General features: G+C 42.7%; 1 protein-coding gene across 1 annotated transcript in view; it reads left to right on the top strand.

Moving 5' to 3' along the window:
* Positions 1 to 14135: 14135 nt before the first annotated feature.
* Positions 14136 to 27076, top strand: part of Moxd1 (monooxygenase DBH like 1) — an 80516-nt gene continuing 67575 nt past the window's right edge. The window contains exon 1 of the mRNA XM_052751190.1: positions 14136 to 14550. Within this exon, the coding sequence (XP_052607150.1) occupies positions 14287 to 14550 (264 nt within the window). The 5' untranslated portion in view covers positions 14136 to 14286. The remainder of the gene's footprint in view (positions 14551 to 27076) is intronic.

Consider the following 27076-nt stretch of genomic DNA (forward strand, 5'->3'; position numbering starts at 1 on the left):
TTTCTTCTGATCAGGAAAACCTGCTGTCCTTCCCTTGACACATTGAAATAAAATAAAGTCAAAACACTTAGTTACTCTGTGTCTTCACATTTGATTGTTCCTTTTGCTTACCTATTTTTGAAAGAGATAACATATAAAGTTAGCAATAAAAAACCAACTATACGCACTTTAAACTCTCAGGATTGCTGACTAGTTCCAGATGACTTCCTGAGACTTGTTTTCACTGCCTTACAAATGAATGGCTATCTCAGAACTCTCAGGAACTAGATCTTTCCATTTGGTCAAAGGTCAGCTTGATGCAGCTCATAGAGGGTGAGTGTTTTGTGAGGGAATGTCAAAGCCCTCAGGGGTGTCTGCCAGTCTGAGGGGGCCTCATTCAAGGAAACCACACAGCAGTCTCATGGCTCGTGAGACATCTGGTACACAACTTCAAGGATTTCTTAGCTGGTCCCCAGGAGTGGCTTTTTATAAAGCCTCTTCTTGCATGCTCATGTGGCAGGGCTGGTGAAAAAATTCACACTTAGCATCAAAGCTGCAGATCCGGTTAGTGCACTGGAAAATCTAACTGGTCCAGGGGGAATGGGCGGGGCCCCTTGGCCCATCACACTTTCCCTTCCCTTTTGGTGTGATTTGCCCTGCAACTCTTCACCTCTGAATTTTTGGCTAATGACACAGGAAAGCGGCTACTTCTCTTCTAGCCGTGTGGTAGGAGCCAGCCAAGGTTAACAGGACTCTGAATGCTTTTAATTATGGCACTTGTAAATATTTTTTTTTCTTGCATCTTTAGGTACTCCTGGTGCATTCATCTCTTACTCCAGCTAATTTCAGAAGAACCCCCGCCTCTCAGTCATGACCTACGCAATGGAAGCAGTAGGCACTTTATGGAACTTGTACAAATGTGAATTCAATGGATAAAAAGAAGTAACTTCAGCTTCTTGAAACAATGTATTTATTGTGCAAGAAGGGGAGTAATATGGGCGGGTCAATGGAAAAATCTGTCATCTTCAGGAACTTTCCATGTCTCTGTTCTAGGGGAACTATTTCTAGGAGTGAATATGAATTTTGTCTTTAGGGTTATTTACTAATTTTATTGACTATATGCTTACATATTACTTCCTAGTGCCAGACTCTGAGAATGTTGCAGATATGTTTCCTTTTTTCCTAACAGTCTCTGAGATATAGATTACTTTTACCCATACTTCACAAATGATAAAAAATGAATCACAGAGAAATTAGCGAACTTAATTGAAGTTGCAGAAAGTGTAGCTGGCCAGGCTGAGGCTCAATTTCATTATTTCACTTCCCTGTCCCAACATTCATGTTCTACTTGCCCTAAAATTTGAATTGAAGCTGTACTGTCACTTAGGTTTACCTGATTATGGAAACCCAGAGAAGGAAGGGAAAGACAAAAGAATAGCAAAAGGAGGGTGAGGGGGGAAGAGAGAGAAACAAATAGAAGTGAAACATAAGGGGATAGGAAGGAAAATCGTAAGTGGCAATGATAAGTCTCTGCCATCATATATATTATACATATGATCAATACATATTGATTGAAACTTTGAAGAAAAAGTTTAAGTTTCAGCATTTTTCCTAAATAGAAGATTCTGTTTTAAAGTGCAGACTGGATGACTGAGTTTTAACTCTTGCAAAAATGGGTTTAATTGATCTTAGCCAGACGCTATAGATGTGTGTGTGTGTTTTCTAGGAAGATTCCGTAATCACATTGTCCATGTGCTGGCTCATGGTCTGCAGTGGGATGTAGGCTGCGCAGGAAGTAAGGTTGGGAGGTGAAGTTGAAGTAGGGAGGCTTATGGAATGACAGTGAACACAGGCATGTGCACCCACCTGAATGAATATAGGAGAGAAACTGAGACTATTTCTGTTTCCCTAAAGGCTAATGATAAAGCGCTCCACATATCCCCAAACAATCATTTGCTCAGCTGAATTTGCTTCCCAATGCATTTAGCTTGGTAAGTTAAACAGCTGTGTTTTCAGATAACACATAACAAAACACATAGCTATTTCTGACTTTGGTGAACTAAAGTCCCACCCAGGATGACACTTTTCTATTTGTTTCTTGAGAGCCTGAGTGCACGACCTTTGCTGGTGCAAGACTTTGTGTCTTGGCTCCATGAAGAGTATCTTGATGCAGTTTTATTTTATGTAAATACTCTTCCCCACAGTTTTTGTTTTGTTTTAGTTCTGATAATTCTTACCACATGGACAAAACAATCCAACACTTTGTTTAGGAGAGTGGAGGCCTCCTTTTGTACTTTTGTTTTGTAGAGCTCAAAATTAAGAAAGTAGGCCAGATAAATAAAAGACAAATAGAAAGTAGGTAGATAAATAGATGATGGGTAGAGAGAGGGAGGGAGAGTAGATAGATAGATAGGTAGGTAGATAGATAGATAGATAGATAGATAGATAGATAGATAGATAGAGACAGAGAGACAGAGAGACAGAGACAGAAAGACAGAGTTAGTTTACATCTTCCAAAATGGCTTGAATGGCTATATAGTCAAGGCTGGGACCTGATCCTCATGCCCCTACCTCCCAAGTGCTGAAATTTCTGGTATGCACCACCACTCATAGCTATAAGTGAGTAATATCTTTACAATTATTTAATATCAAAGAAAAATATGTCCCATATTTAAAGGGGGGATGTTGTCAAGTTTGTGACCAGCACCTATATTCTTTCTCCAATACTTTTTCAGTCTAATGCTATCCCAACTGAGCTGTTTCGGCTTAAAGATTTGGTAGTGTGATAGCTCACACTTTCTTTCCGGGGGAAGTTCTGTGGGGCTTGAGACAGGGTTTCTTTGTGTAGCCTTGGCTGTCCTGGAACTCTCTCTGTAGCTCCCACTGGTCTGGAACCCATAGAGATCTGCCTTCCTCTGCCTCCCAAGTGCTGGGATTAAAGGTGTGTGCCACCACCACCACCCCTCTGGCCATCTCCAATATTTTTAAGTCACCTAAGGACTAGAATGCAAGAACCATGTAGGGATGAGATGAGTTTTGTTCAGCACTGTATATCAAGACAACCCACAGGTACATGGCAGATTCTCAGGAAAACTGGCAAAATCAATGAGCGAAGTAACTTCACAGGATGCAAGATAAGTGAAAAATGTGTGTGTTTTTAAACAAACAAAACATAAAAGGGTTAGTCTCAATGAATCGAGGAAATGTTCTCTTTGTCAGCATGATTTATTTTTGCAAACTGTCTGTCTAGAATAACTCTCCTATGTGAAAATCAGCTGCCCACAAATACAGAAATTTGCAAACCCTGGTAGCTATTCACAGAGCTGATTTTTAAAATATTTTTTTATTATAGAATGTCTGTTGATAATGTTGCTTATTTAAGTGTTGGAGTGATGTGTCTTAGTTTAAAATTTTCTTTTCTACAAAAATCTGACTTTATGATTTTAAAGTATTCCCACAGTTGAAGTCTTTAGATGGAGCTCTCTCTTACAGTCAGAGCCACAGAGATTTCTCACACATCTGAGGCATCTACTACACACATATATGTTCCTTTTCTACTTTAATCTTTAACTCCTTTTCAGGCTGCACCATTGTCTCCCTCATACCTGTTTGTCAGTTGGGCGGAAATATGTTGGGAAACACACCCAAGGTGAGTTGTATCTTCGGCTGGAACCACCCTCTTTGCTCTACTGGTTCATTGGGTTAGTGGCGAAAATTCATGAAATGGCCAAGAAAAGGCAGCAGCTACAGCGAATAGAGTTACCTTGAAATGGGACACCATGGGAGGTGAAGTTCATGGGCTTGAGGCCAGCAGATTCATGCTGACAGGACTCTGAAATTCTAGGGTCACCCTTGCCCCTTCATTTTTATACAGGTCTTAATCCTCTGACCTGTTCAGAGGAATTTCACCTACTACTTTCTAGTTCTTTCTTTTCTTGTCCTCAGGCAGCGAAGACTCACAGACTAGTTCTGTTAGCTGTTTCCCGCCTTTTCTCCGTATTAAAAGGCTCTTTTTCCTCGTTAGTTATTATATATGCTTTAAGGATTTCGATAGTAGTGATCATTTGTCAGGCTTTGCCATTTTGAAGTAACATGCAGCTCACCTGCTAATTTCCCTGGCTCGCCATGTGTTAAAGAGTTAAGGTCAGTGCTCTTTAAACTACTTACTATTTCTGCAGGACCTAGACTGATGTACAGATTTTCATATGATCATGATGAGTTTTAAAGAAGGGAGCATGGGAGCAGGCACTGGTTTGACTATGTTGATCATTTGGCTTCCTATTTGTGGGAAACAGAAAGAGCAGTTCCCACACAGCAACTCAAAGCCCTGCCTTGAATATTTATGCATCCAATGTTCTCTACATAAATAAATCTTACAATAGTTGGTCTTTTTTCAAAACAAAATCTTGGTTCTGCTGGGGGGAAAAACTCTTTAACAATATTGGAGATATAAAAGTAATGTGGATTTCCTAGCTATATCTCAGGGGATATTTTTTAATTGCTTTAGGTTAATTTTTTCTTATTTATAGACCTGCCATATAAATATCAATAATAAAACCTTGTCATTCAGGTCCATTAAAATGAAGATTTTTTCTTTTTAAATTAGATGTTCAAATATGACATGCACTTGGGGGAAAATGATAGAGTGGAGAAGGAGGAGAAAAGAGGGAAGGAGAGATGGGTGGGGGTGGGTATGATCAAAGTAGGCCATGTGCACATGAGGAAATGCCACAGAGAAACCCATTGATCTACACAGTTAACATAATCAAGTAATTATAATGCAATAGAATTTCAAAATATATTGCAGCCAGTGATGGGTTAAGGCATATCTGCAGTTATGGTCTGAATGAACTAAATGCCTTTGCCTTCTGATGTCACTGCAGGTCACAAGATAAACACATAATTAAAAACATTCGATCCTGGCAATTTTCTCCATAACGTTCTGCTGCTATGAAATCTAAGCAGTGATTACATACTTGAAAAGGAGAGCTGGATTACTTTTGTTTTCAAAGTTATATCTTACAAGATAGCCTCTCTCCGTTTATGCTGCTCAAAGTTTGAATTTCAACAGGCCCGGTTTTCCTATTCCTAACATAGCTAAAACGGGACAAAACAGATTCAATAGTAGCATGCCCCCCGCTCTCTCTCTCTCTCTCTCTCTCTCTGTGTGTGTGTGTGTGTGTGTGTGTGTGTGTGTGTGTGTGTGTAGGAAAGGAGACAGACAGACAGACAGACACACACACACACACACACACACACACACACACACAGAGAGAGAGAGAGAGAGAGAGAGAGAGAGAGAGAGAGAGACTCCTTTCAGCTTCATTCATTTCTGCTCTTCACTTTCCCCCAACATGACTTTTTTCACATTGAATATTTTATTTCCATTGCCATATGAGTGAATTCAGCAACCACATAAAATCCTAATAACTTATATCAAGAATAGCTCCAGACATCCATAGCAAATTGGTCCTCTGTTACTTACTTAATCTTTATCTAACAAAAATAGTGTCCATACAGCTATTTGATGAGAGATATGAAACTGTTTTAAAAGAGGTAGCAGCTGAGAGTCTAATAAGCATCATTGTAGGAAAATTCTTCCTTCACAATGGATAGATAGATGATCCTATCTTATCTATCCATCTGGAAAATTGTTTCTTCTCCAGTTGATTCCAAATGGTTTCCATGAAGTTTGAGATAGTTCATGTATTACACCTGAGGATGCTGAACTGGTGCTTTACACTAAATACTAACAGCAGCTGGCTCCTTTTCACCTCTTCCTAGCAATTGTTCTTTCTGCTTCTGGTGTCTCAGGCAAGGGTTGGATTGTCCTGGTCATGTATTAACTTCCCACAAATGTGATAGAGGAGAAAGAATAGAGAGAAAGAAGGAACTGTGCATAGAGTAAGATCCCCCCAAACCTAGACTCCTCAGGCTCTGCTCTGCTGGTGAGACACCATTGAATATTTTGCTGTTTAAAGTCATCTTGGAGTAGCCTGTTTTCTAGATAGACTCCCATCTGGGCAAACATTGCTTTATACAAAGTGAAAGTGAGTATCTGGCCCATGCTTTACTTAAGGTTTCTATAAAACACTATTACCAAAAACAGCTTGGGAGAAGAAAGGTGTTATTTAGCTTGGACTTCCACGTCACAGCCCATCACCAACACAAGTCAAGGCAGGAACTCATAGCAGGAAGCTGCAGGTAGGAACTGAAGCTGAGGCCGTGGAGGAGTGCTGTTTCCTGCCTAGCTCTCCATGGCTTGCTTATCCAACCTAGGACCACCTCCCCAGGCATGGTGCCACCCAAACTTAGGCTGAGCACTGCCCCTATATCAATCACTAATAAACAAAAATGCCCCACAGGCTCGCCTAGAGGCCAACCAATGGACATATTTTCTCAACTGTGTTCCCTGTTCTCAGATGCATTTAGGTTTGTGTTGTTGATAAAAACAACCAGCACAACCTGTTACAATTGTGATGTTGAATCAGACTATTTGAAGAGTTCTATTCTGTAATTATCAAAGGAAAGGAAATGGTTGTTTTTGAGAACCAAACTGTATTTATATGAAGCTAATTATCTAGTTTGGATCTGAAAGAGTAGAAATTTCAAAAAATTAAACTGAGACTAGAGATTAGATTTAGTTATGAAATAAAATCTTGCAACCTAAGAAATAGGGACACATTGTTTTCTTCTTCATCCCCATGTTGACTAGAGTGCTTCAACATCTCAACACTCATTCCCCAAATATGCCCTAAATCTGTCATTTTCCATATGAAGATAAACGCTTAATTCCAGTTTTTCCTCTTCAGAGGAAACTTTATTCATTATTTGTTATTCTTGGTAATGGCCATGATGACTTCAATTTAGTTATTGGATATTAAAATTTAGTTTTATATTTCTGGTCTTGACGTTCTTCTTTTATTGCAATACGGATTATAGTATATTATTTCAGTATAGTATAGATTTCAGTAAAATTTCCAAAACCACATGTGGAATTTTGGAATCAAGTGAGTTACTCTGAATCTGCCTGCCATTCTGAGTGTGTAGTTAAATTTGCATTCATCTTTGAATCAACATCATTATGCCATTTTGAAAGAACGCGTTGCCTTTCTTTAAATGGATGTCCACAGAAGTATAAAAGTGTCAAAATATTTAAGCGTCAGGTCTAGCACAAAGGGTGGTGTGTAGGGAGTTATAGGTTCCGGTGAAAAAAAATGATGCTTACACTACGTCTTCTTCCTCTCTGCTCTTCACTACACGTCTCTTCCAAGCTGCTAAACCACTGTCAATGGTGTACGGAGAGACTCAAGAGTATCTGTCTGTCCTTTAATGGGAGGATGCTGAGGAGACAGGCATTACTGATTGTGTCGGACAACCCATTTTCCTGTCTATTTATTTTTGCAACTGCAGTCTGGAACAATTCACTTTTCCACGGGATTCATGTCCTTTATTTGCAAGATAAGAATATGGAGGGAAAAAAGTTTCTGTGGTTCTTTGCAAAGCTGACAATTCAGTAAGTAACTCAGTCCTTTCCCCGTCCCTCGCCTCTTTTCCTGGAGTTGCTGACAGCTCGAGTTGTCTGGTCCCCTCAGAAGTGAGTTCTGACAAACAAAAATATGGGCATTTCCCCAATGGTAGGGATTATTCTGTTAAAAGCACAGTTCCAAGCCTTGCCCTCAGACAGCTGTTTAGACATGGCTTCATGTTAACACAGTTGAGTGCTTGGCAGAAATCAGTTCTGTCCTAACATATTGCTGAAGTCACCACTGTCCTGTTGGACGCCCCACCTCTTTGCCCAGACCCTGCACCCCAGAAAGTCCCTCCAAACACAGCTTATCCCGCTCCAGAGATGCTCAAGACCACTCCCACAGGGTATTTAAACTGCACCCCAGAAAACAGACACGTGGTTTTTCAGTGGTCTCTCTTCCTGGTCTCCTCTGGGAGGGGGGGCGGGGGTGATAGTGTTAGAAAATCATCCGGAACTCAGGGTTTCTCTGTGTTGTTTTGGTGCCTGTCCTGGGATCTTGCTCTGTAGACCAGGCTGGCCTTGAACTCACAGAGATCTGCCTGGCTCTGCCTCTCAAGTAGGGGAATTAAAGACGTGTGCACTGCCTACTCTAATTTGGATTGCTGGGTCGGAGGAGAGAGGCTTATAGGGTTGCAGAAACTTTTCAACCATGCTTTCTTGTAAAGGGAAATTCTAACAGATAGTGTTAGTAAAAGAAGTTCTACTACACCACCCCACCACCCTGCAGCCTTTCAAAGTTCAAGCAGTTGACTTTTAGAGCATGGTTCAGAGGTAACACTAAAGTGTATGTTTTGCTTGTAGCAGTTTGCTTTCTATGACTTCCAGCAGGCAGAGCCTAGAAGTGATTTTCATTGTCAGCTGGTACCCATTTCAAAGTCCCCTCTAGACCCAGGTAGTAGAAGCAAATGTGCTTGATCCTCATCCGTTTCCCTTCACATCTCTGCTGTCAGTCACAGCGTCCTTGGCCGAGATGAGAACGCCATCAACCCATGCAGCTCCCTGCTCATAAGGAAATCATCAGCCCTGCTGAATGCTCCAAGGCGAGAACCTGTGGCTTTAAGTTTTATTATTAAACTTATTTTTGTTGGAGATGTGTTGAGAGCTAGAGAAAGTATGTAGTCAGAGAGACATTACATTTCTCTTTCAGTCTTTTCCGCCCCTGACTCACAGTATAAATTTGAACTAGTCACCTACATACAAGCGCAGCTTAGTAACACAGAGTGAAGTGAGGAAATACTTCAAAATTCCTATTCTGGAGCTGAAGAACTGCTGACACAAATATTTTTCTTTGTGCTCCCTGGAAGACAGGAAATTTATAAATATTTAGTAGTATTGTTGCACCTTAGATACAAGGAGACAGGAAAATTATGATCCTCCCAAAAAGTGAACTATTTCAGACCCTCCTAGTGCATACCAAGAGACTTTACATTGGTTTGCCCCCACCTGCCTGTCTGCAGGCTTTCCCACCCTAAACCAGCCCTGTGTAGCTGACTAATGTAGCCGTATAAATAAATACTAGCAACAGAGGTTGGTGTGTGTGGGGGGGTGAGGAAGCTCAGCTTGGGTACAGTCACACTGGCTGATGTCAAGCTGTGTATCATCACAAGAGGGGAGTCAACATAAACATTAAATCCTGAGTTCCTGAATGAAAAGGGTGAGAAAGTGATTCATTTTAAGAATGAATAATCTGGCTGAATGTAGGATCTCACATGATTTCTAGCTTTCGTTCTTTTTTTCTTTCTTCTTTCTTTCTTCTTTCTTTCCTTTCTTTCCTCCTTTCCTTCTTTCTTTCTTTCTTTCTTTCATCCTTCCTTCCTTTATTTATTCCTCCTTTTTCTTCTCCCTCTTTCTGTCTCTCTGTTTCTCTGTGTCTGTCTGTCTGTCTTTGCATGTGTTCCAAGGAACATGGGAAGAAAATAAGCCCACCCAAGGTTTCCAGTCACTGTTTATTTCAAGCAGAGTCTTCACAGAATTAATTCACTTGTTTCTTGGCACATTCTTGTCCCACAGGCTGTTCCTGGGATGTTTCAATGTAGCCAGGTCCTGGAGACAAGGTCCAGGAATGCCTGCAGGGTTATGTTTGGATGATAGAGCTTTCAGGTGATTTTTTTTTTCCCAAGTCTACTTTCTTACTTATGCTTTTCAGAGTTTCCTGACTGTTTTCTTTCTAAAAAAAAAAACACATTTCATTTTTACAAAACCAATAGCTTACAGATGAGCTTGAACCCCCCCTCTTTCACCTTTGATTTCATTCTCTTCCCTGACATATACCAAGTTTTAACGGACTTAAGCCTTCCTCCTTCCACCCCCAACTGTTTTTTCTATTGCTAAGGATCAAGTCTGGTTATCCACACTTAAGCAGCTGCTGAGCCACACACACCCCAGGCCTCCCTCTGATTTCCTTATAAATTGAAGGCAGCCATTAATACAGGGACGGATTTCCAAATGAGTTGAAAAGAGGCTTTTGGTCCAGGGAACTCGGGCACTCACAAAGGGAACATGACACAATTTTCTGTTTTGTCTTAAATTACTGGGTTAATCAGGCCAAAGTAGAGTGCGTCTCTTGAGTAGGAGTTGTTCCGATAGTTTTCTGTGTGTTCAGCTAAGCTCAAGATGAATACATTCGTTTTGACATTTCTCATGTCCTCAGAGCCTTGAGACGTAGCACCAGTTATGACAGACAAAAGGCAATAATCTCTTTTTTTGTAAAAAATTCATGTTGTTAAACTGATCTTTCAGTGAAATATGTAGAAGCCCATCCCATCACTGCATTCCAATCAACATGGTTAGTATGAGCTGTTGCGTTGAATGACACATACATACAAACCCCGTGTTGTTTAAGTGGATATTTAATACATATAACTTGTACTAACTATCTTCTTGTCGGTGGATTATCTGTAAAATTGTTTCATATATTTCACAACAGTTTATGTAGTTTTGTTTTCATCATTTATTTGACAATATTAGCATTTAATGTTATCATTAAAGTCTATTTTCTTCTTGGAAACAAAAGATAGTAACTTCACAGTGAGTGATCTTCATGAAGCCAACTTATACTTTTCTCTGTGGTGTATTCATGTGTGGTATCATATTTTGCCTTAATACCCATGCACAGTATAACACTGGATCACAACTGGGGCTCACACTTGCCCTCGCTAACCCACATAGTTACTTAGATCTGGTCTTCCTACAGATGCCCATTAAGCATCTCTTTCCTGCCTGTCTGTGTGTGAGGTAATGTGGCGGTTAAGGGGCCACCAGTCCAAAGAAGTGACTAGAGGAAAGCAAGCACATAGACCATCCATGCACTCACGTGTCCTGGATGCTATAGGAAATCTGGGCAGATTATCCCTGGAACTTGCACTGTCACTGAGAAGCTAATGCCACCTGACTGAGAACTCTCAGCTCCTTCTCCAGCACCATGTCTGCCTGAACACCACCGTGCTCCCCATCATGAGAATACTGGACTAAACCCCTGAAACTGTAAGCTGCCACCCCAATTAAATGTTTTCCTTTACAAAAGTTGCCGTGGTCATGGTGTCTCTTCACAGCAATGAAAACCCTAACTAAGACATCAGGATAATGGAAGAGTCACAAAACAGGCTGCTTATTATGACATCCCTGACATTAGAGGCAGAGACTATTCAACATAGTGAGTCCACCTTTGGTGGCACTGCCTCTGGTGGCACCTTAGTCCACTCCTCTTGCCTCCAGTGTCCGCTCTCAAGTTCTTTCTCTCCACATCCCTCTTTCTTCGTGGTGGAATCCAGCAGCATCAGCCAACGCTCTGGTAGAAACTCGGTACGAAGGCTGTGACCCTAATGTTGTTGCCCTCAGGATCTCCCCGGAGGGCTCTGTGGTAGCACATGCACCCATCCAGGGGCTGTGAGTTCCATCCCCTGTTCTCCACCTCTTTCAAGGCTCTGCTAGCTCTAACTTGACCTAAGATCTTCACATCGCTCTTGTCTCTGCTGTCCTGTGGTCAGTGGCTAGCCCTGGGCACTTTAGTCCCTTTTTTCAAATCATTTCTCCAGACAACTGCCAAAATCCTTCAGGAGGCAGTTCCATCTCAAAGTTAGTCTCAAAAAAGACCACACACACACACACAAAAAAAAAAAAACAAACAAACAAACAAAAAAAAAACAGTTGACATTATTATGGTCATTAATATATTAGTACAAAAAATTCAATTGACCTCATTGTGGCCATTTCTAGAAATGATAAACAAAAGGAAAAACTAGAACAATAAGCATTTATTTTCATATGGAAAGTGGCAGATTTAGGGCATATTTGAGAAATGACTGCTATGGTTTTAAAGTACTCTAGTCAACACAGGTATAAAGAAGTAAAATATGTGGATGGTTATTTCCCATGCTGCAAGATTTTATTTCATCTCTAAATTGGAGCTCCAGTTTTAATATTTTGAAAATTTCCACAACCTAAGCCCCAAACTAGATAATTAGCTCCAAACTAGAAAATTAGCTTCATATAAATATGATTTGGTTTTCAAAAGGAAATGTGCTTGATTCCTTCTAACAGAGTTTAGAGATGTACAAGTTTCACACAGACAGACAGACAGACAGACACACACACACACACACACACACACACACACACACACACACACTTTTATGTCAACTAGACACAAGCTAAAGTCATCTGAGCAGAGGGAACCCTGCTCAGAAAATGCCTCCAGCCGGCGGTGGTGACACACACCTTTAATCCCAGCACTCTGGAGGCAGAGCCAGGCTGATCTCTGTGAGTTTGAGGCCAGCCTGGTCTACAGAGCTGTGGTGGTATTGTGTTCCCCAAAATATTGTTCACCCTCATAAACTTATCTGGGGTCACAGAACAGAACAGCCACTAGAAACAGAGGCTAGAAAATGGTGGCACTCACGCCTTTAATCCTAGTATTACAGAGGCAGAAATCCATCTGGATCTCTGTGAGTTCAAGGCCACATTTGAAACAGCCAGGCATGGTGACACACGCCTTTGATCCCAAGAAGTGAGCCTTTAATCCCTGGGGGTGATGGCAGAAAGCAGAAAGACATATAAGGCATGAAGACCAGAAACTAGAAGCATTTGGCTGGTTAAGCTTTCAGGCTTTCAGCTGAGACCCATTCTGGATAAGGACACAGAGGCTTCCAGTCTGAGGAAACAGGATCATCTGAGGAACTGGTGAGGTGAGGTGACTGTGGCTTGTTCTGCTTCTCTGATCTTCCAGCATTCACCCCAAAACCTGGCTTCAGGTTTGTTTTTATTAATAAGAACTTTTAAGATTCATGCTACACAGAGCAAGATCCAGGACAGGCACCAAAGCAACACAGAGAAACCCTGCCTTGGGGTAAAAAAAAAAAAAAAAAAAGGAAGTGCCCCCGTAAGATCGGATTGTAGGCAGACCTCTAAGTCATTTCTTTAATTAGTGGTTGATGGGAAGGCCCATCCCATTGTAGGTGATTCCATCCCTGGACTGCTGGTCCTGGGTTTTGTAAGAAAGCAGGCTGAGCAAGCCATGTGGAGCAAGCCAGTAAGCAGCACCCCTCCGTGGCCTCTGCATCAGCTCCTGCCTCCAGGTTCCTGCCCTGTTTGAGTTCCTCTCCTGACTTCCTTCAATGATGGACTAGAATGTGGAAGTGTAAGCCAAATAAACCCTTTCCTCCCCAACTTGCTTTTGGTCCTGGTGTTTCATACACACACACACACACACACACACACACACACACACACACACACACACCCCAGGCTGACATTTAACACACATGGAGAGAATTAGAAGCACAGTTGGCTTGAGCATCTCCAAACCCAGAGCAATGATGCTTTATCTGTATCCTTACCCTTGCATTTGTTAAGTGAAGCTAGAATTTGCTTTTGAAACATGGTAATGTGTACATAAATGAGGAATCTAATTTATCCCCAATATGAGTACTGAGCATCTGGAATACAGGAGTGTTGTGTTCAAAGACAAACGAACCAAACAAGGTTTTTGATGAACAGGCCCATGGCCAGAACTTAAACCATCAGGGTAAAGGGTCTCAAAGGGAAGTTGACCTTGACATATTCCTCTGATGCGTTGGCAGAAGCCATCCCTTCACAACCAAACCAAACCAAACCAGATCAGATCCTGAGGGAAAGCTTCTAAACCAGACTGCCCCCCACCCCCATACACACACAGGAGGAAAGACTGAAGAACGGGAGATGGAGGTGGGGGTGAGCTGTGTCTTCCTTGGAGAGCAGGCATATAGATAGATGCCCTTGTTGAGCAAGGTCCATAGCCAGGGATGCAGACTGTGCAGTTACCGTGTGTGTGTGTGTGTGTGTGTGTGTGTGTGTGTGTGTCTGTCTGTCTGTGCCTTCACTTTCTTTCCACCGAACCCCAGACTCTCAGCGTCTCTTTTCTCCTCCGGTCCTGAGCAGGATGCTTTCCTTCTGTCCCATCACTTTCCAGTTCTTTCCCTCATGTGTCAACTGTCCCTCCCAGTCTGCGCTTGAAGTCCTTCCTTCCTCCTTTTCCTCTACCGGGACGGGTCCCCTTTTCTCCGCTTCTTCCAGGAAGCTCCTTGCATTCCACTCCTCCCAGCCCAGACTTCAGAGATGGGTGGCAGCAGGTGGATGCCTGGAGAGAGGTTAGGAAGTCTCCTGGTAGGACCGGGCTCCAGCGGGGCGGGGACAGCGGGCGAACAAAGCCAGCCCCGGGGCGGTCCCAAGCTGGGCTTCGCCGCGGTGCGGGTCTTCGCCCACAAGTGGCTGCAGCCCAGGTGCGGCGGCGGGACCGGAGGATGTGCGGCTGGAGGCTGCTGGTGCTGTGGGCGCTGCTCCCCGCGACGGCTGCGGGGAGCTCGGGTCGCTGGTACCCGCACAGCACGGTCCTCGACCCAGAGGGCAAGTACTGGCTGCGCTGGGGCCGGCAAGGCGGACGGCTGGCCTTCCGCCTGGAGGTGCGCACGACCGGCTACGTGGGCTTCGGCTTCTCGCCCACGGGGACCATGGCCGCGGCAGACATCGTGGTGGGCGGCGTGGCCCACGGACGGCCCTACCTCCAGGTAAGCTCGGGTCCCTTCGAGGACCTCCCTGAGCAGCGATCGTCCTGGCTCACCCCAGAAGCGCGGTGCAGGAGCGGATGGACAGCGGAATCCACTCAAGCTCGAGGGAGGTTGACACTGGCTTGGCGTGGCAAGTCTCTCTCACCTTCCCTGCCACCTTTTGCCCAGGGGCCACTCGCTCCCGCCCTGGGGTCCCTGCCTAAGCCACTTGCAGTTCCATCCCGGGAAGTTTTCCTCCCCGGAGGACGCTCTCGCATCTTAGTGCACCACTTAACAGACCGCCGCGCACCCGCCACGCGTTCCCCTCCCCTCCTCAGGAAAAGAGGACCACAGCTTTGGAGACCTAACTGGACAGATTGCGAGGAAGGGCGGGGTGCACTTGGCGATCTTGCTGTTTAGGGTTGGGAATCGCAGAAAGTCTCTAGTGGTTGGTTTTGGACGCCCCGGGAACGGGATCGACATTGGACAAGATGAATGAAGGGTCCTGAAGGGCTGCTTAAGGAAGTTTCGCTGTTGACAGTTGTTGGGGAAGCCAGGTTTAGCCACCTTCACAGCCCGGAATCTCCGCGCAGAATCCCCTATTACGGGATAGTTTTTCCACTTTCATAGGCAACAAAGTTCATTTGATTCGCTCGCTGCTCATTTGCTCTTCGGGGTGCAGGGGGGAGGGGTAGATGCTACCTGATAAGGGCGTCTTTATGTGTGGGGAAATGTATGTGAAACGACAAGTTCAGATCCTTTGCTACGGAACAACTTTTGGGTTATAGTGGATATATACACTTTGTTAGGGGCCAGCTTCCATCCAAGAATACTATCCTTTGATAAACATCATGAAGACTTGTTCTGAAATTGTCTTCCCCTGGGCAGCATGAAAATATCCTACGTGGATTTCAACGTGTATGACTCAGAATTTTCTCCCGACTTCTAAGCTGGTATTTCACAGCATTCTGACTGAGGTGCCTTGACATTTTAGCTTCAGTTCTGACCCTGACTTTGGCTAGAAATAAAAATGACAGCAATTCAATTTTCCAAGCCACTCCATAGCGTTTTTATCCCCAATTCATCGCTTCCTCTCCATATAAATACTATGCAACTCTGACAGAATAAAGCTTGATGAGGTTCACAGTACGGGCTTCCCCACGTGGGAATTTTCTGTTGCTGCATCATCTCAGATATGAAACTTGATAGCTAAGGATTTGATCCCACGCACAGGCCTCACTAATCAACTGGCTTAGTCTCCCATGATCTGAGGTAGACACTACCTATTTTAATGTCTATCGCAGCTAAGGTTTTTTGAAAAGCTGTTTTTGTAAAGTATCATGCCCCTGCACACAATATAGAAGTGGCCATGAGGCATCTTGCTTTGTAATAGCAATAGGGCACACTTTAAAAGTCAACCCGACACTATTTTTGCCAAAAGAGCAGCATTTCTAGAAAGCCCACACAATTAGATATCAAATGAAAGTCAGAAGCAAGAGTCCTGATCCAACTTGCCATAATGGGCCCATCACAAACATCTTGCTAAACCACAGAATATTTCCATCTTGTGGGTGGCTATCCTTAGATTGCATAAGAATTAAGGGTTCTTCAGACTGATTTTGAAATTTTGAAATTTTCTTAAAGCAATGGGTACATACTACTATGAGATGAATTAAAAATACACACTGTATATGTAATGAACAAGAAATAGCATTTTTCTACTCTCTGTTGGTTCAGAAATGTGTTCTTTGTTTTCATATATAGGGGCTACTCAGTTTCTTTTTTGGATGATATACTTTATCACTCAATTTCCTTAGAGATTCTACTGAGTTTTAGGACACATTTTATTTTCTTAGTCAGTTAACTGGCAAGAGAGCCTATTCAAAACCTTTCTAATAAGGTAAAAAAATATTAATAAAAAGAAATATTTTGATTATAGCCAGTAATGTGGGGTGGGAGATTTCATTTTCTAATACTTGAAAGGGACTCTTCTCCCTAGATAATATTTGAGATTTCTCATACACTGGTATGATAAGGGTATCTTAAGTAACTATATTGAAAGCAAAACGTGCTTCTTCAATGAAGTGTATATGATTTTATTAGTAGACTTTGGATTTTATGCCATTCTGTTTCCAGTGAGAAGAGACTTTGCATGAACAATGACATAAAAGCATTGGTTCCTGGGGGTGTTAGTGTATAGAGCAGGCACCACTAGCTGGACAATGGCATCAGGCTGTGTGAGTTAACATAAGTTGACATCCCAGTCATTTCACTGTATGGCTTTTTCCTTACCTTTCAGCCTTTTCAAAGTCATTTTCAACTTACACTTTCGACTTCTTGATGTTTTGATTTTTATTTTTAAACAAATTATCTGTAAACATGTCTTTGCAGATGGGTGTTGACTCTGGTATGACTAAGAGTAATTCCTAAGCAACCAGGCAGAGAATTTTTGGCTTAGTGGATGCCACAAACCCAAATGTCTGGAGAAATCAAGAGGGCGGCAGTCTAAGCATGGGGCGTGCTTGGGGAGAACAGGCAGAACGCAGCAACAATTGGGGTATACCAGAAAGCCAGAGTTACCTTCTCAGGGGGCTACAAATCCAGTATTGCCAGACCGTTTGTTTGTTTTGTTTTAGAGAGAAGACAGAAATTCAGTGTGTGTGTGTGTGTGTGTGTGTGTGTGTGTGTGTGTGTGTGTGTGTATACTTTTGACTCATCCATACTGCTTCCCACTCAAGTCTGTACACAGCACTGTGTACAAAGTGTGCATACTTTGCACAGTTTCAACTGGGGTCTTTCTTGCAGAGGGTGTAATCTTGGACCAAGAGGGAAAAAAAACTAAGTTGAAGAAATTATCAATACAAATTATGAAAATCCATGGGAGAAAAAAAGGCAAGCCCAATTTCGGTTCAGAGTGCTTATTATGGGCCAGGAGATGATTTCAGCATCTGGCGGCCTTGGCCATTATTTGGACTATTTATTCTTATGTTAAAACACCAAAACACCCCAAACAGTACTTTGACACAATCACCAGTATTTTGCTCAAAAGTATGTAATTTGAGCAGGGCTTAGTGGGAACAGCTGCTATTCTCCACTCTCTGTCAATTCTAAGGTATGTGGTTAGAAGTATCTGAAGACTTACTCACCTTTATGTCTGTCTGGGACGATGGCTGGGGCCTCCTCCCTCAGTCAGTTCTGTGGTGTGACTGTGGCCTCTCCACATGGCTGCTTAGCTTCCTCACAGCGTAGTGGCTGGTCCCAGATTGGACATCCTCAGAGGCCCACATAGAAACTGTGTATGGATAGCCTTTTATGACTTTGCCTTTGAGTCATCGGTGCACTTTTGCTGTTACCACAGGCTCATGGAGTCAGGAAAGCGCGTAGACCTCACTTTATCTTGATAATGGAATATATTAGTGTGGCCGTTGTTGTAAAATCGATTCTACCATGTCTAGCCCCACTTACCATGCCTCCCATCAAACACCATCACTCTAAACACTTAAGTGTGCATACCTACTCAATTTTGACATTACTTCCATCGGGAGACAATGTTCACTTTTACTGACCGTTCCCTCTCCTTCTTGTTGCGTCCACCCCCACTCCCAACCCCGATCACCAAGAGTTGGTGAACTATTGGTAATTTTCTCACTGCCCTGTTTAACCGATTTCCTCTCTGTGTACCTACTCCCCAGTACAAGATTTCTGAACCTTAGCAATCCTGTGTTTGTTTGTTTCTATGGTTACCAATCATTTACGCAGCATAGACCCAAAGGGACTACCTGTAGATGACAGGGTAACATTTGCTGGCTGGCTTACAGAGGTTTCAAGATAAACAAATAAAGATCAAACTTTGGATTCCCGTGAGTCAGCAAAAAAAAAAAAAAGCAGGTTTCGTAACTCTTAAAACTATACTGGGGGCTCAGCGTGGTGGCACACATCTGTCATTCCAGCACCAGAGAGGCTGAGGCAGGAGGATCCCAAGGCTGAAACCAGCTCGGGATACATGATAAAACGCTGTATCAAAACAAACCAAAGAATGAACAGCACCTACACCAAGAGACCTGTTATTTATGGAAATTGACTTTGCCCGTTTTGTGACTTTCCGACCCTCTGGAGAGGGGTCCTCATTTATGTTTGACCAGCTACAATCAAAATGGGGAGGGGAGGAGGGAAGGATTGCTGGGAAAGGAAGCCCGCCTCTGGGAAATCTTCAGGATAAACTGTAGGAGGGATGAACTGGGTAGTTTACACTCATGGAAATGTCCCCTGTGGGGTGCCGGGCAGGTCATTTTTCTAGTCTGTCTTTCACAGCAGGACCCAGGCTGGGTGGGAAACACTCTTTCCTTTCGAACAGGTGTCTCAGAGCCGCAGGATTTTGTCTCAGCCCAACTCTCATTTCTCTGATGGATCCCTGTCCTTCCCTGATGCTTTGCCTCTTTGACACGACGACGACCCCACCCCCATCGGAACCATTTAGCAAATGTGAGTGCCCATTGGGAACCAGGAACCCCGCGGATGAATGCCCAGTTTGTGTGAGTGAGAGAAGAGAGCATCATTGTCGGATGTGCTCTTGATTAGCACAAAAATGGATTCACCCTTCCTAAGGGGATAGACATCACCAGTGAATGGAGCCCGACACAGACACATATGTCATCCTTGGTGGTAGCCTCGCTGGTTGGCCCCTTCAGAAACTGGAGGCTTTCTGTGCAGAGCAGTGTCTTGAGCATCTGGGTAATTGCTGCCAGGGCCCCTCACTGAGGAAGTGCCTGTGAGTGATCTAAAAAAATCACAAAAAACAGTAAGCATTCTTTGTGGTTAACGACGTGCTTCTTTTTAAGCTCACACCAGCCAACTGCAACAAAGCAAACATTGGCAAAGCACACTGGAGGCGCGCAAGCCTGACACAGCTCAGCTGCAGCATCCTTAAGAGATATTTATAAATCTCGGGAGGATGCCCTCCCCCCCCCCCCCCCCCCATCACCAGATGAGGAAGGGACCTTTCCGAGCTTCTTGCTCTGGGCCTGAGGAACAGGGACACATGTCCCACTGTTCAAACCCAAGATGATGGTCCTCAGCTGGAAGCTGTGTACTTCTCCTGGCAAGAACAGAAGGTTTCCTAATTAGCCTGGGGAAACAAGCCGACCTCACAGCCAAGGAAACAACGCACCTAGATTGACAAACAGAGTTCAAGGCTTTGGGCTACCACAGGCAGATTTGGGGAATCTTGGATGGAGAGGCCAGAGTCCACTTCAAAGAAAATGAATGGTGGCCGGTTGATGCAGAGTTTGTAAAAGGGTGCTAGTAAAGTTTCTCACAAGAGAGATGAATTCATTACACACTACTTTGTTTCTGGAACTGTTTGATCCATTAATAATAATAATAACAATAATAAAAACTCTGCATACAGATGTCTCACAATGCTTTCTTGTAATATAGAATTAATCACCAGTAAAGAACTTTCAAGTAGAAAGAACCTTAAAGTAGGAAAACATAATTTCTTTAGGAAGATTCTTCCAAATTCGTATCGAGTGTGTGTGTGTGTGTGTGTGTGTGTGTGTGTGTGTGTGTGTGTGTGTTTAACTGCCTTGTTCCATGCCTGGGAGAAATAAATCACAGAGCATGTAACATTACTAAAGAAAGTAACACATAAAGCATAATTTCTTTTGAATTCAGAATTTTCTGTTTTGTTTTTTGACACAGGGTCTCTCTATGTAGCCCCAGCCATCATGTAGACCCACTCTGTAGACCAGGTTGGCCTTGCACTCAGAGATCCGCTTGCCTCTGCCTCTCAAGTCCTGGGATTAAAGACGTGTGCCACACACTCGGCTTCAAATTTGTATCCTTTTTTTTAGCTTGTTAAATTCTAGAATAAAACAATCTGTTTGGAGGACAGCATACAGCAGAGACGGTTGCAGAAGTAGTTGCAGGGAGTCTGGCTCAATGAACATGCTGCTGTCAAGTCTGATGACCTGAAGTCAATGTCTGGAACCCACATGGTGGCAAGAGATAATTCCCAAAAGTTGTGCTCTGGCCTACACGTGTCACGTGCGCACACACACCTCTTCTCTTCCCAATAAAAATGTAGCAAAAGTATGACTTTATTGACTGTAGTCCTGGGATCATCAACTGGAGTGCAGTATAAGTAAATAATTTATTAAGAAGGTATTGTTTGCTTGTGTGTTCACCCCGTATGCCCAAAAGCTATGGCTTCTCACTGCATTTGCAGGTTTAAATGTTAGTGGCTTGTGTGTTTAATCGTTGTCTTTTATGAGTTCAGAGTTTGATAACTTCCTTTCAAACTTCCTGCTGCACATCCTTCTCTCCCCATTTTGTAGGGGAGGAAAGTAGGGCCTTAAGTAATTGTCAAGTGACTTTTTGGAGGTCATATAGATCCAGAGCCTATAGTTATTTCCTCTGAATCCTGGTTTGCTGTCATTTATTCTTTCATAAAATGTCTCCATAAAAACACATTCCAGTTTCTTTTTCTAAATAGTGAAAATATATGTGCTGTGAAGTATGTCTCTTACTATATTTATTCCATTTTAAATGTCACAGACGTGCATTTCTATGTTAGGATTTTGTATGCCCTTCATTGTGATAAGTCTTCTAGATTGCTATCCATATAACTCCCAAATGGCCCATGTGAGGCCAATATCTTATATATGAACCCTGGGTTCCTGGTTACACATCTTAGAAATCATCTGTGGTTTCCATACAGATCACATGAAATTAGAGAATTAACAACCCTTGAGAAGTTACATCAATGTGTTTGAGGAAGATTTTCACCTTTTTATGTGACAATTTTATAAGAAAACAGGAATCTCAGTATCTTAGAAGAGTTCTGAATTTCTGCTTTCATAAGTCTTTTTCTGAGCAAGGAGGAATGTATGGGAGGGTATGGATGGAGGAAAGGGGAGGAGAAAGTGCTGTAGAATATTATTTTAAGATGTGTTATATTTGTTTATGCTGTGGAACATTTGTTTAATGATGCAAAGATGTGTTGCATTCTTTTATGTTGCATTTGTTTAACTCTGTGAAACTGTGTTACTTTGCCTGTCTAAAACACTTGATGGTCTAATAATGAGTTGAATGGCCAGTAGCAAGGCAGGAGAAAGGATAGGCAGAGCTGGCAGGCAAAGAGAATAAATAGAAGGAGAAATCTGGGAGGAAAGGGAGAAAGAGCAAGATATCAAGAAGCACCAAAAGAAAGGGCCAGCCACCCAGCCACACAGCCAGCCATGTAGTAAGAGTGAAAGTAAGATAGACAGAAGTAAGAAAAGGAAAAATCCCAGAGTCAAAAGGTAGGCAGGCTAATTTAAGAAACAAGCCAAGCTAAGGCCAGACATTTATAATTAAGAATAAGCCTTCGTATGTGATTTATTTGGGAGCTGGGTGGTGGGCCCCCAAAAAGACCAAATAGTGAAAACAACTAACAACACAGAAGTGATATCATTACATTATAATAACAGAAATAACTAAAAATCTCTGCAAATGTCATGCACTGAAACCCAATTAACACATGTGTCTTAGAGTTTCTATTGCTGTGAAGAGACACCATGACCACAGCAACCCTTATAAAGGAAAACATTTAACTGGATTGGCTCTCTTACAGTTTCAGAGGTTCAGTCCATTATCATCATGACAGGGTGGCAGCATGCCAGCAGATGTGGTGCTGGAGTAGTGACTGGGAGTGCTACATCTTGCAGGCAACAGGAAGTCGGCTGAAACACTGGGTGGTATCCTGAGCATAGGAAACCTAAAACCTGCTCCCACAGTGACACATTTCCTCCAACAAAGACACACCTCATAATAGTGCCACTCCCTATAAGATTATAGAGGACAATTACATTCAAACTGTCACAAAAAGGGAACTGGTGACTGATGCCATCATACAGGCGCTGGGTGCAATGGTGGTCCAGAACAGAGAGGGATTCATTTATGGCAGATTAGAAAGCTGTGATAAAGCTGGCAGATAATTGAGAACCAGAAAGGATATCGTCTAGTTCCACATCAAAAATAAAGTGCTTTGATTTTCTTTTGAAATATCCCCCAGTGACTGGGGACATCGTCAATTGGTCAAGTACTTGCTGACTCAGAACGAGGACTTGAGTTTGTTCCTTGGAACCCCTGTGAAAGAGTCAGACATGGCGTCAAGCTTGCAATCCCTGCTCTGGGGAAGTGGAAACAGGGAGATTCCCGAGGCTTGCTGGCCAGTCAACCTCACCTAGTCTATGAGCACTAGGCCCCAATGTGAGATTGTTTCAGAAAGTGAGGTGGGCACTCCTGAAGAATGACACTTGAGGCTTTCCTCTGGCCTCCATACATGCGTGCACACACTTACAAAGGCACTCCCACCACAATATCCAAGGCCTAGCTACCCTCCTCTGCCCACCCACAACAGATAAAGATAACATATGGCTACAGTGAAGCCATGTTTCAGATTCCTGAGGTAATTCCAGTATGAAGGCAAGTCTGCTAACTGCTGATTTTCTGCGGTCAGGCTTCTGTAACGGAAATCCTGGAAATCAACTTGCAGTCATTTGGAAGACTCCAGGCAGCAAAGTTCATATAAAGCCATTTCACAGTGACCATTGGATGGGCTAATACTGGCTTGGCCGTTTAACACTATGTTTTAAAATGGAAACACAAGGCTGTTGCTCTTAGCATGGGAACACTGATGAGATGTATTTAATGGCTCTGTCTATAGTTCTAAGCATTTCCTCAAATTCACATGCTGCTGCAAGAGCAATGATTTTTACCCTTTGAATAGAAGCATGTTTGAAAACATGCTCAGCGAGGAGTCTTTCTTTCCTTCCCACAGACGTCTTTCTAACTACACACTTTTTGCTGGCCTGTACCAGTTGCTGTATTTCTAAGCAACAGCAATATCTACCCACACACAGTGTGAAATGTATGGTATGTGTTGCCACAGGCTACCTCATTTCTTTCATTATTAATTGGCGGTCCCGGGTCTATAATTTCACCAAGAGAAGGGTTCTGGCTAGAAACTTTGGATTAATGCTTTCTTTTGTATTTGGAAATATCCTCTAGTGTTTCTCATTACGTAAATAGATACCATTCCCCTCCCTCCTCCATTCTGCAAGATTGCTAATAAGCCGTGAAAATGCCCTCAAGTTATAGTTGCGCAGGGAGAAGGAGAAGAGGTACAGGAGTGGTGGATAATTAGTATCTTATTAGGGCATGGATGGAACATTGTAGATTGACGACTGTGTCCTCGCTGCCAAACCTCCCTGAGGTACCAAGGAACAACTCCATGCTCTTGGCAGGACCTCAAGAAAGATGGCTGAGTGCAGCTAAGAGCAGGGGGTCTTTTAGACTGACTGTGAGCCTCAGCAATGCTAGCTGCTTATTTCTTGTGTGGCCTTGGCAAACTCTTACCCTCCTCTAAGTGGCAGTTTCCTTCCGTGCAGAAGGTAGATCATGTTCTTTAGCCCCTGGGTTTTGTGAGGATTAAGCAGCATAGGCATTAAGGCTCTTAGCAGAGTATGTTACACACAGAGCTCTGTAAGTGAGATACATGACTGTAATGAAGTCGTGAACTGTGGAAACAGAAGACCACATGGAGACAAGTACCCCAAGTTTTCAGCTTGGGAAAAGGGTATTCACTAAATACACAGATGGGGGGGGGGTTGGGTGGTAAATCATGAGGACATCTTAGGACAAACTTCAAGCAGTTGGGTGGTGATTGTTCGAACTCTTAATGACTAGAGGCCAGCTTATTTCCATTTTTTATAGCCAGCAACTGTATTTTCCTTTGTATTTGATTTGCTGTTCTTGTAGTTTAGGGTCATAAACAAATGGTATATCTGAATGATATAGTACAGCATTTTGCAGGGCTTCTCATTATATCAAAGAAGATGGATTAAAATATCAAATTCATTATAATAATAAATATTTAATATCCATACCAAAACAGGATATCAAAGTGGCCATCTTAGGTTTCAGATGAGGGCTTAAAAACAGTGGTACACTAAAATAATGCAAGGAAACCAAAGGCTAAACATTTGTTGAAAATACAAGTGGAGATCAACAATTTAGTTGAAAAAAGCTAACTGTATAATATACAGCTTTGTAAAATTGTACTAAATTGGGTTCATGTGATAAAGAGTTAATTCAGTAGGTCACATTTCAATTCACTATAATGTGGCTGGTAAACACAGAGAGGTTGTATTAGTTGGTGATCTGAGCTGTTCATATCAAAGGATGTAATATTGACACTGTACTGTATCCCAGGCTGACCACACCAAAAGGCCCTTTCTAGGGATAGCATTTTCCAAAGACATGTGGATAAATGAGGGTATTTGAAAGGTAACTGAAACTTCTAGAAATTTGGATGCCAAAGGACAGACAAATAGTTGGCAGTGTTTTCATTGGAGAAAGAATGATTCAAGGACATGATCATTATCATGTAGTGGACAGACTTCCTCCAAAAGTGTGGGTGAAACGTCACCTGTTATGCTCCAGAAAAATAAATATCCAGTTGGCACACCTTTGAGGTAGAAGAATGCTCTCTAGCTTAGCATCAGTGTATTTCTGTGGATCAGAGGCACTAAATAGGAGTGGGTGGCCTTGTGAGACTGTAAGTTCATGAACTTGATACTGCAAGTGTTCAGTACTGTATGGCCATCACTTACAGACAACTTATGAAGACCTGCAGAGACAGAAGGATTGATTAGGCAATGATGTGCTTGCCTCACAAGCGTGAGGACCAGAGTTTGGATCTCCAGAACCAAGTAAAAGAGCTGGGGAGGTGGAAACTGGAGGGGTGTTGCGGCAAGCCGATTGAGTCTCGTTGGAGAGTTTCAGGGGTGGATGGTACCTGAGGAAGGATAGCCAAGCACTCCCAGACATGTACACACACGTGATAGGAACGCATTTGAGAGAAAGCCTGCTGAGTGCCAGCCAGGATTAGGTTTCCCTAAGAAATAGCTTCCAGCGACAGCCTGATGCTGAAGAGAACTTCACTCCACACACACGCTTTCCGATAATCCAAGAGGTGAATAGAGGAAGATTTAACTTCGTATAACCTTTTAAATGACAGATTTCCTTATTTCTGTGGATAGTTATGTATGGGGCTGGTACAGTGCCATGACAGTATGTCATCTCTAGCCATTTCATAAACTTCAGTATATTTAAATATGTATAATGGTGTGTTCATCTTTAAATCTGGAGAACATACAAATAAGAACATTTGTCTTTCAAAGCAATATTTGGATGGCTTCAAGAGCAAAGTCAAACATGAATTTGTTAAGATTCTGAGGCCTGCTCCTCTTCCCCCCAAATTTCTTTGACCTTTCTTTAAATTTTTTTATAAATATTTTATTTTATAATTACTTTAATTTTACATATCAGCCACGGATTCCCCTGTCCTCCCTCCTCCTACCCTCAGCCTTCCCCCCCAACACATCCCCCATTCCCACCTCCTCCAAGGCAAGGTCTCCCCTGACCTTTCTTGAAGCACTTTCTTGCCCCTGGCCTGCCCACCACAATACTGAGATAGGCTGCTCAAACTGAGCATGGTTTATTCCCAACCTGTCTCCTTGCCAGCCTTCCCTGTCTTAGTGAATGGCAGCTTTTTGCTAGCTCCAGTTAAAAAATTAGGAGCAATCTTTCTTCTCTTTCCTCTACCCATGATCTAAACCCTATCTTCACATCCTACTGTCCTTTCTATGAGAATTTCAAATCTGCTCAGTTCTCATCAGCTGAATCCAGTGGGATTACTCAGACATTTCTGGATCTCCTGGCCACCATTCTTGTCTTCTCATCATCGTTCTCCACACAGAAGTCACAGTAATCGGTGAATGCTTTAAACATAGGCACACACACACACACACACACACACACACACACACACACACACGCACACGCACACGCACACGCACACGCACATGCACATTCACACACACACACACAAACACACTTGCATGAGAGGAAGCAAGGAGGGAAAAGAGAGATTAGGGATGGAGGCAGGAAAGGGGGAAAGGAACCTCGAAAGAAAGAATAAGCCTGTTTCTCTAAAGATTATTTTTTCACTCCTTGGATAAAATGGATATGGGCTCTTAAGTGAAATCATCTAATATATATATGTATGTATTACAAATTAGAAGATGACTTAGGATGAAGGTAAAATAATTTTCATTGAATGATTAAAACTGAGATTTTATTTCTGCCAAAGCACATCATTGGGAATGAAGAGTGAAACAATTAACTTTATTGTATATTTCTCATAATTGTATAGATTATTTCCATGAAAGCTGAAATGAAGTGATCGGCTGTTATTGACCATGGTGTGTGTGTGTGTGTGTGTGTGTGTGTGTGTGTGTGTGTGTGTGTGCATGTCAGAGTGAAGTACCGACAGGAAAGCACACTCCTTGAGAGCCCTTTAACGAAGTAGAAGAGTTGATATTTTGGACTTCAGATAGACATTTAATGACTCTTATGAGACCCAGAGAGAAGTCTGTCTGAGATTGTTTCTTAAGCACATTGAAATTCCAGTTTGGTTTCTTAGTGAAGAGATTCCTTCAAA

This window comes from Peromyscus californicus, unplaced genomic scaffold, assembly GCF_007827085.1.
Source record: "Peromyscus californicus insignis strain IS unplaced genomic scaffold, ASM782708v3 Scaffold_22__1_contigs__length_63687245, whole genome shotgun sequence".
Taxonomy (NCBI): domain Eukaryota; kingdom Metazoa; phylum Chordata; class Mammalia; order Rodentia; family Cricetidae; genus Peromyscus; species Peromyscus californicus.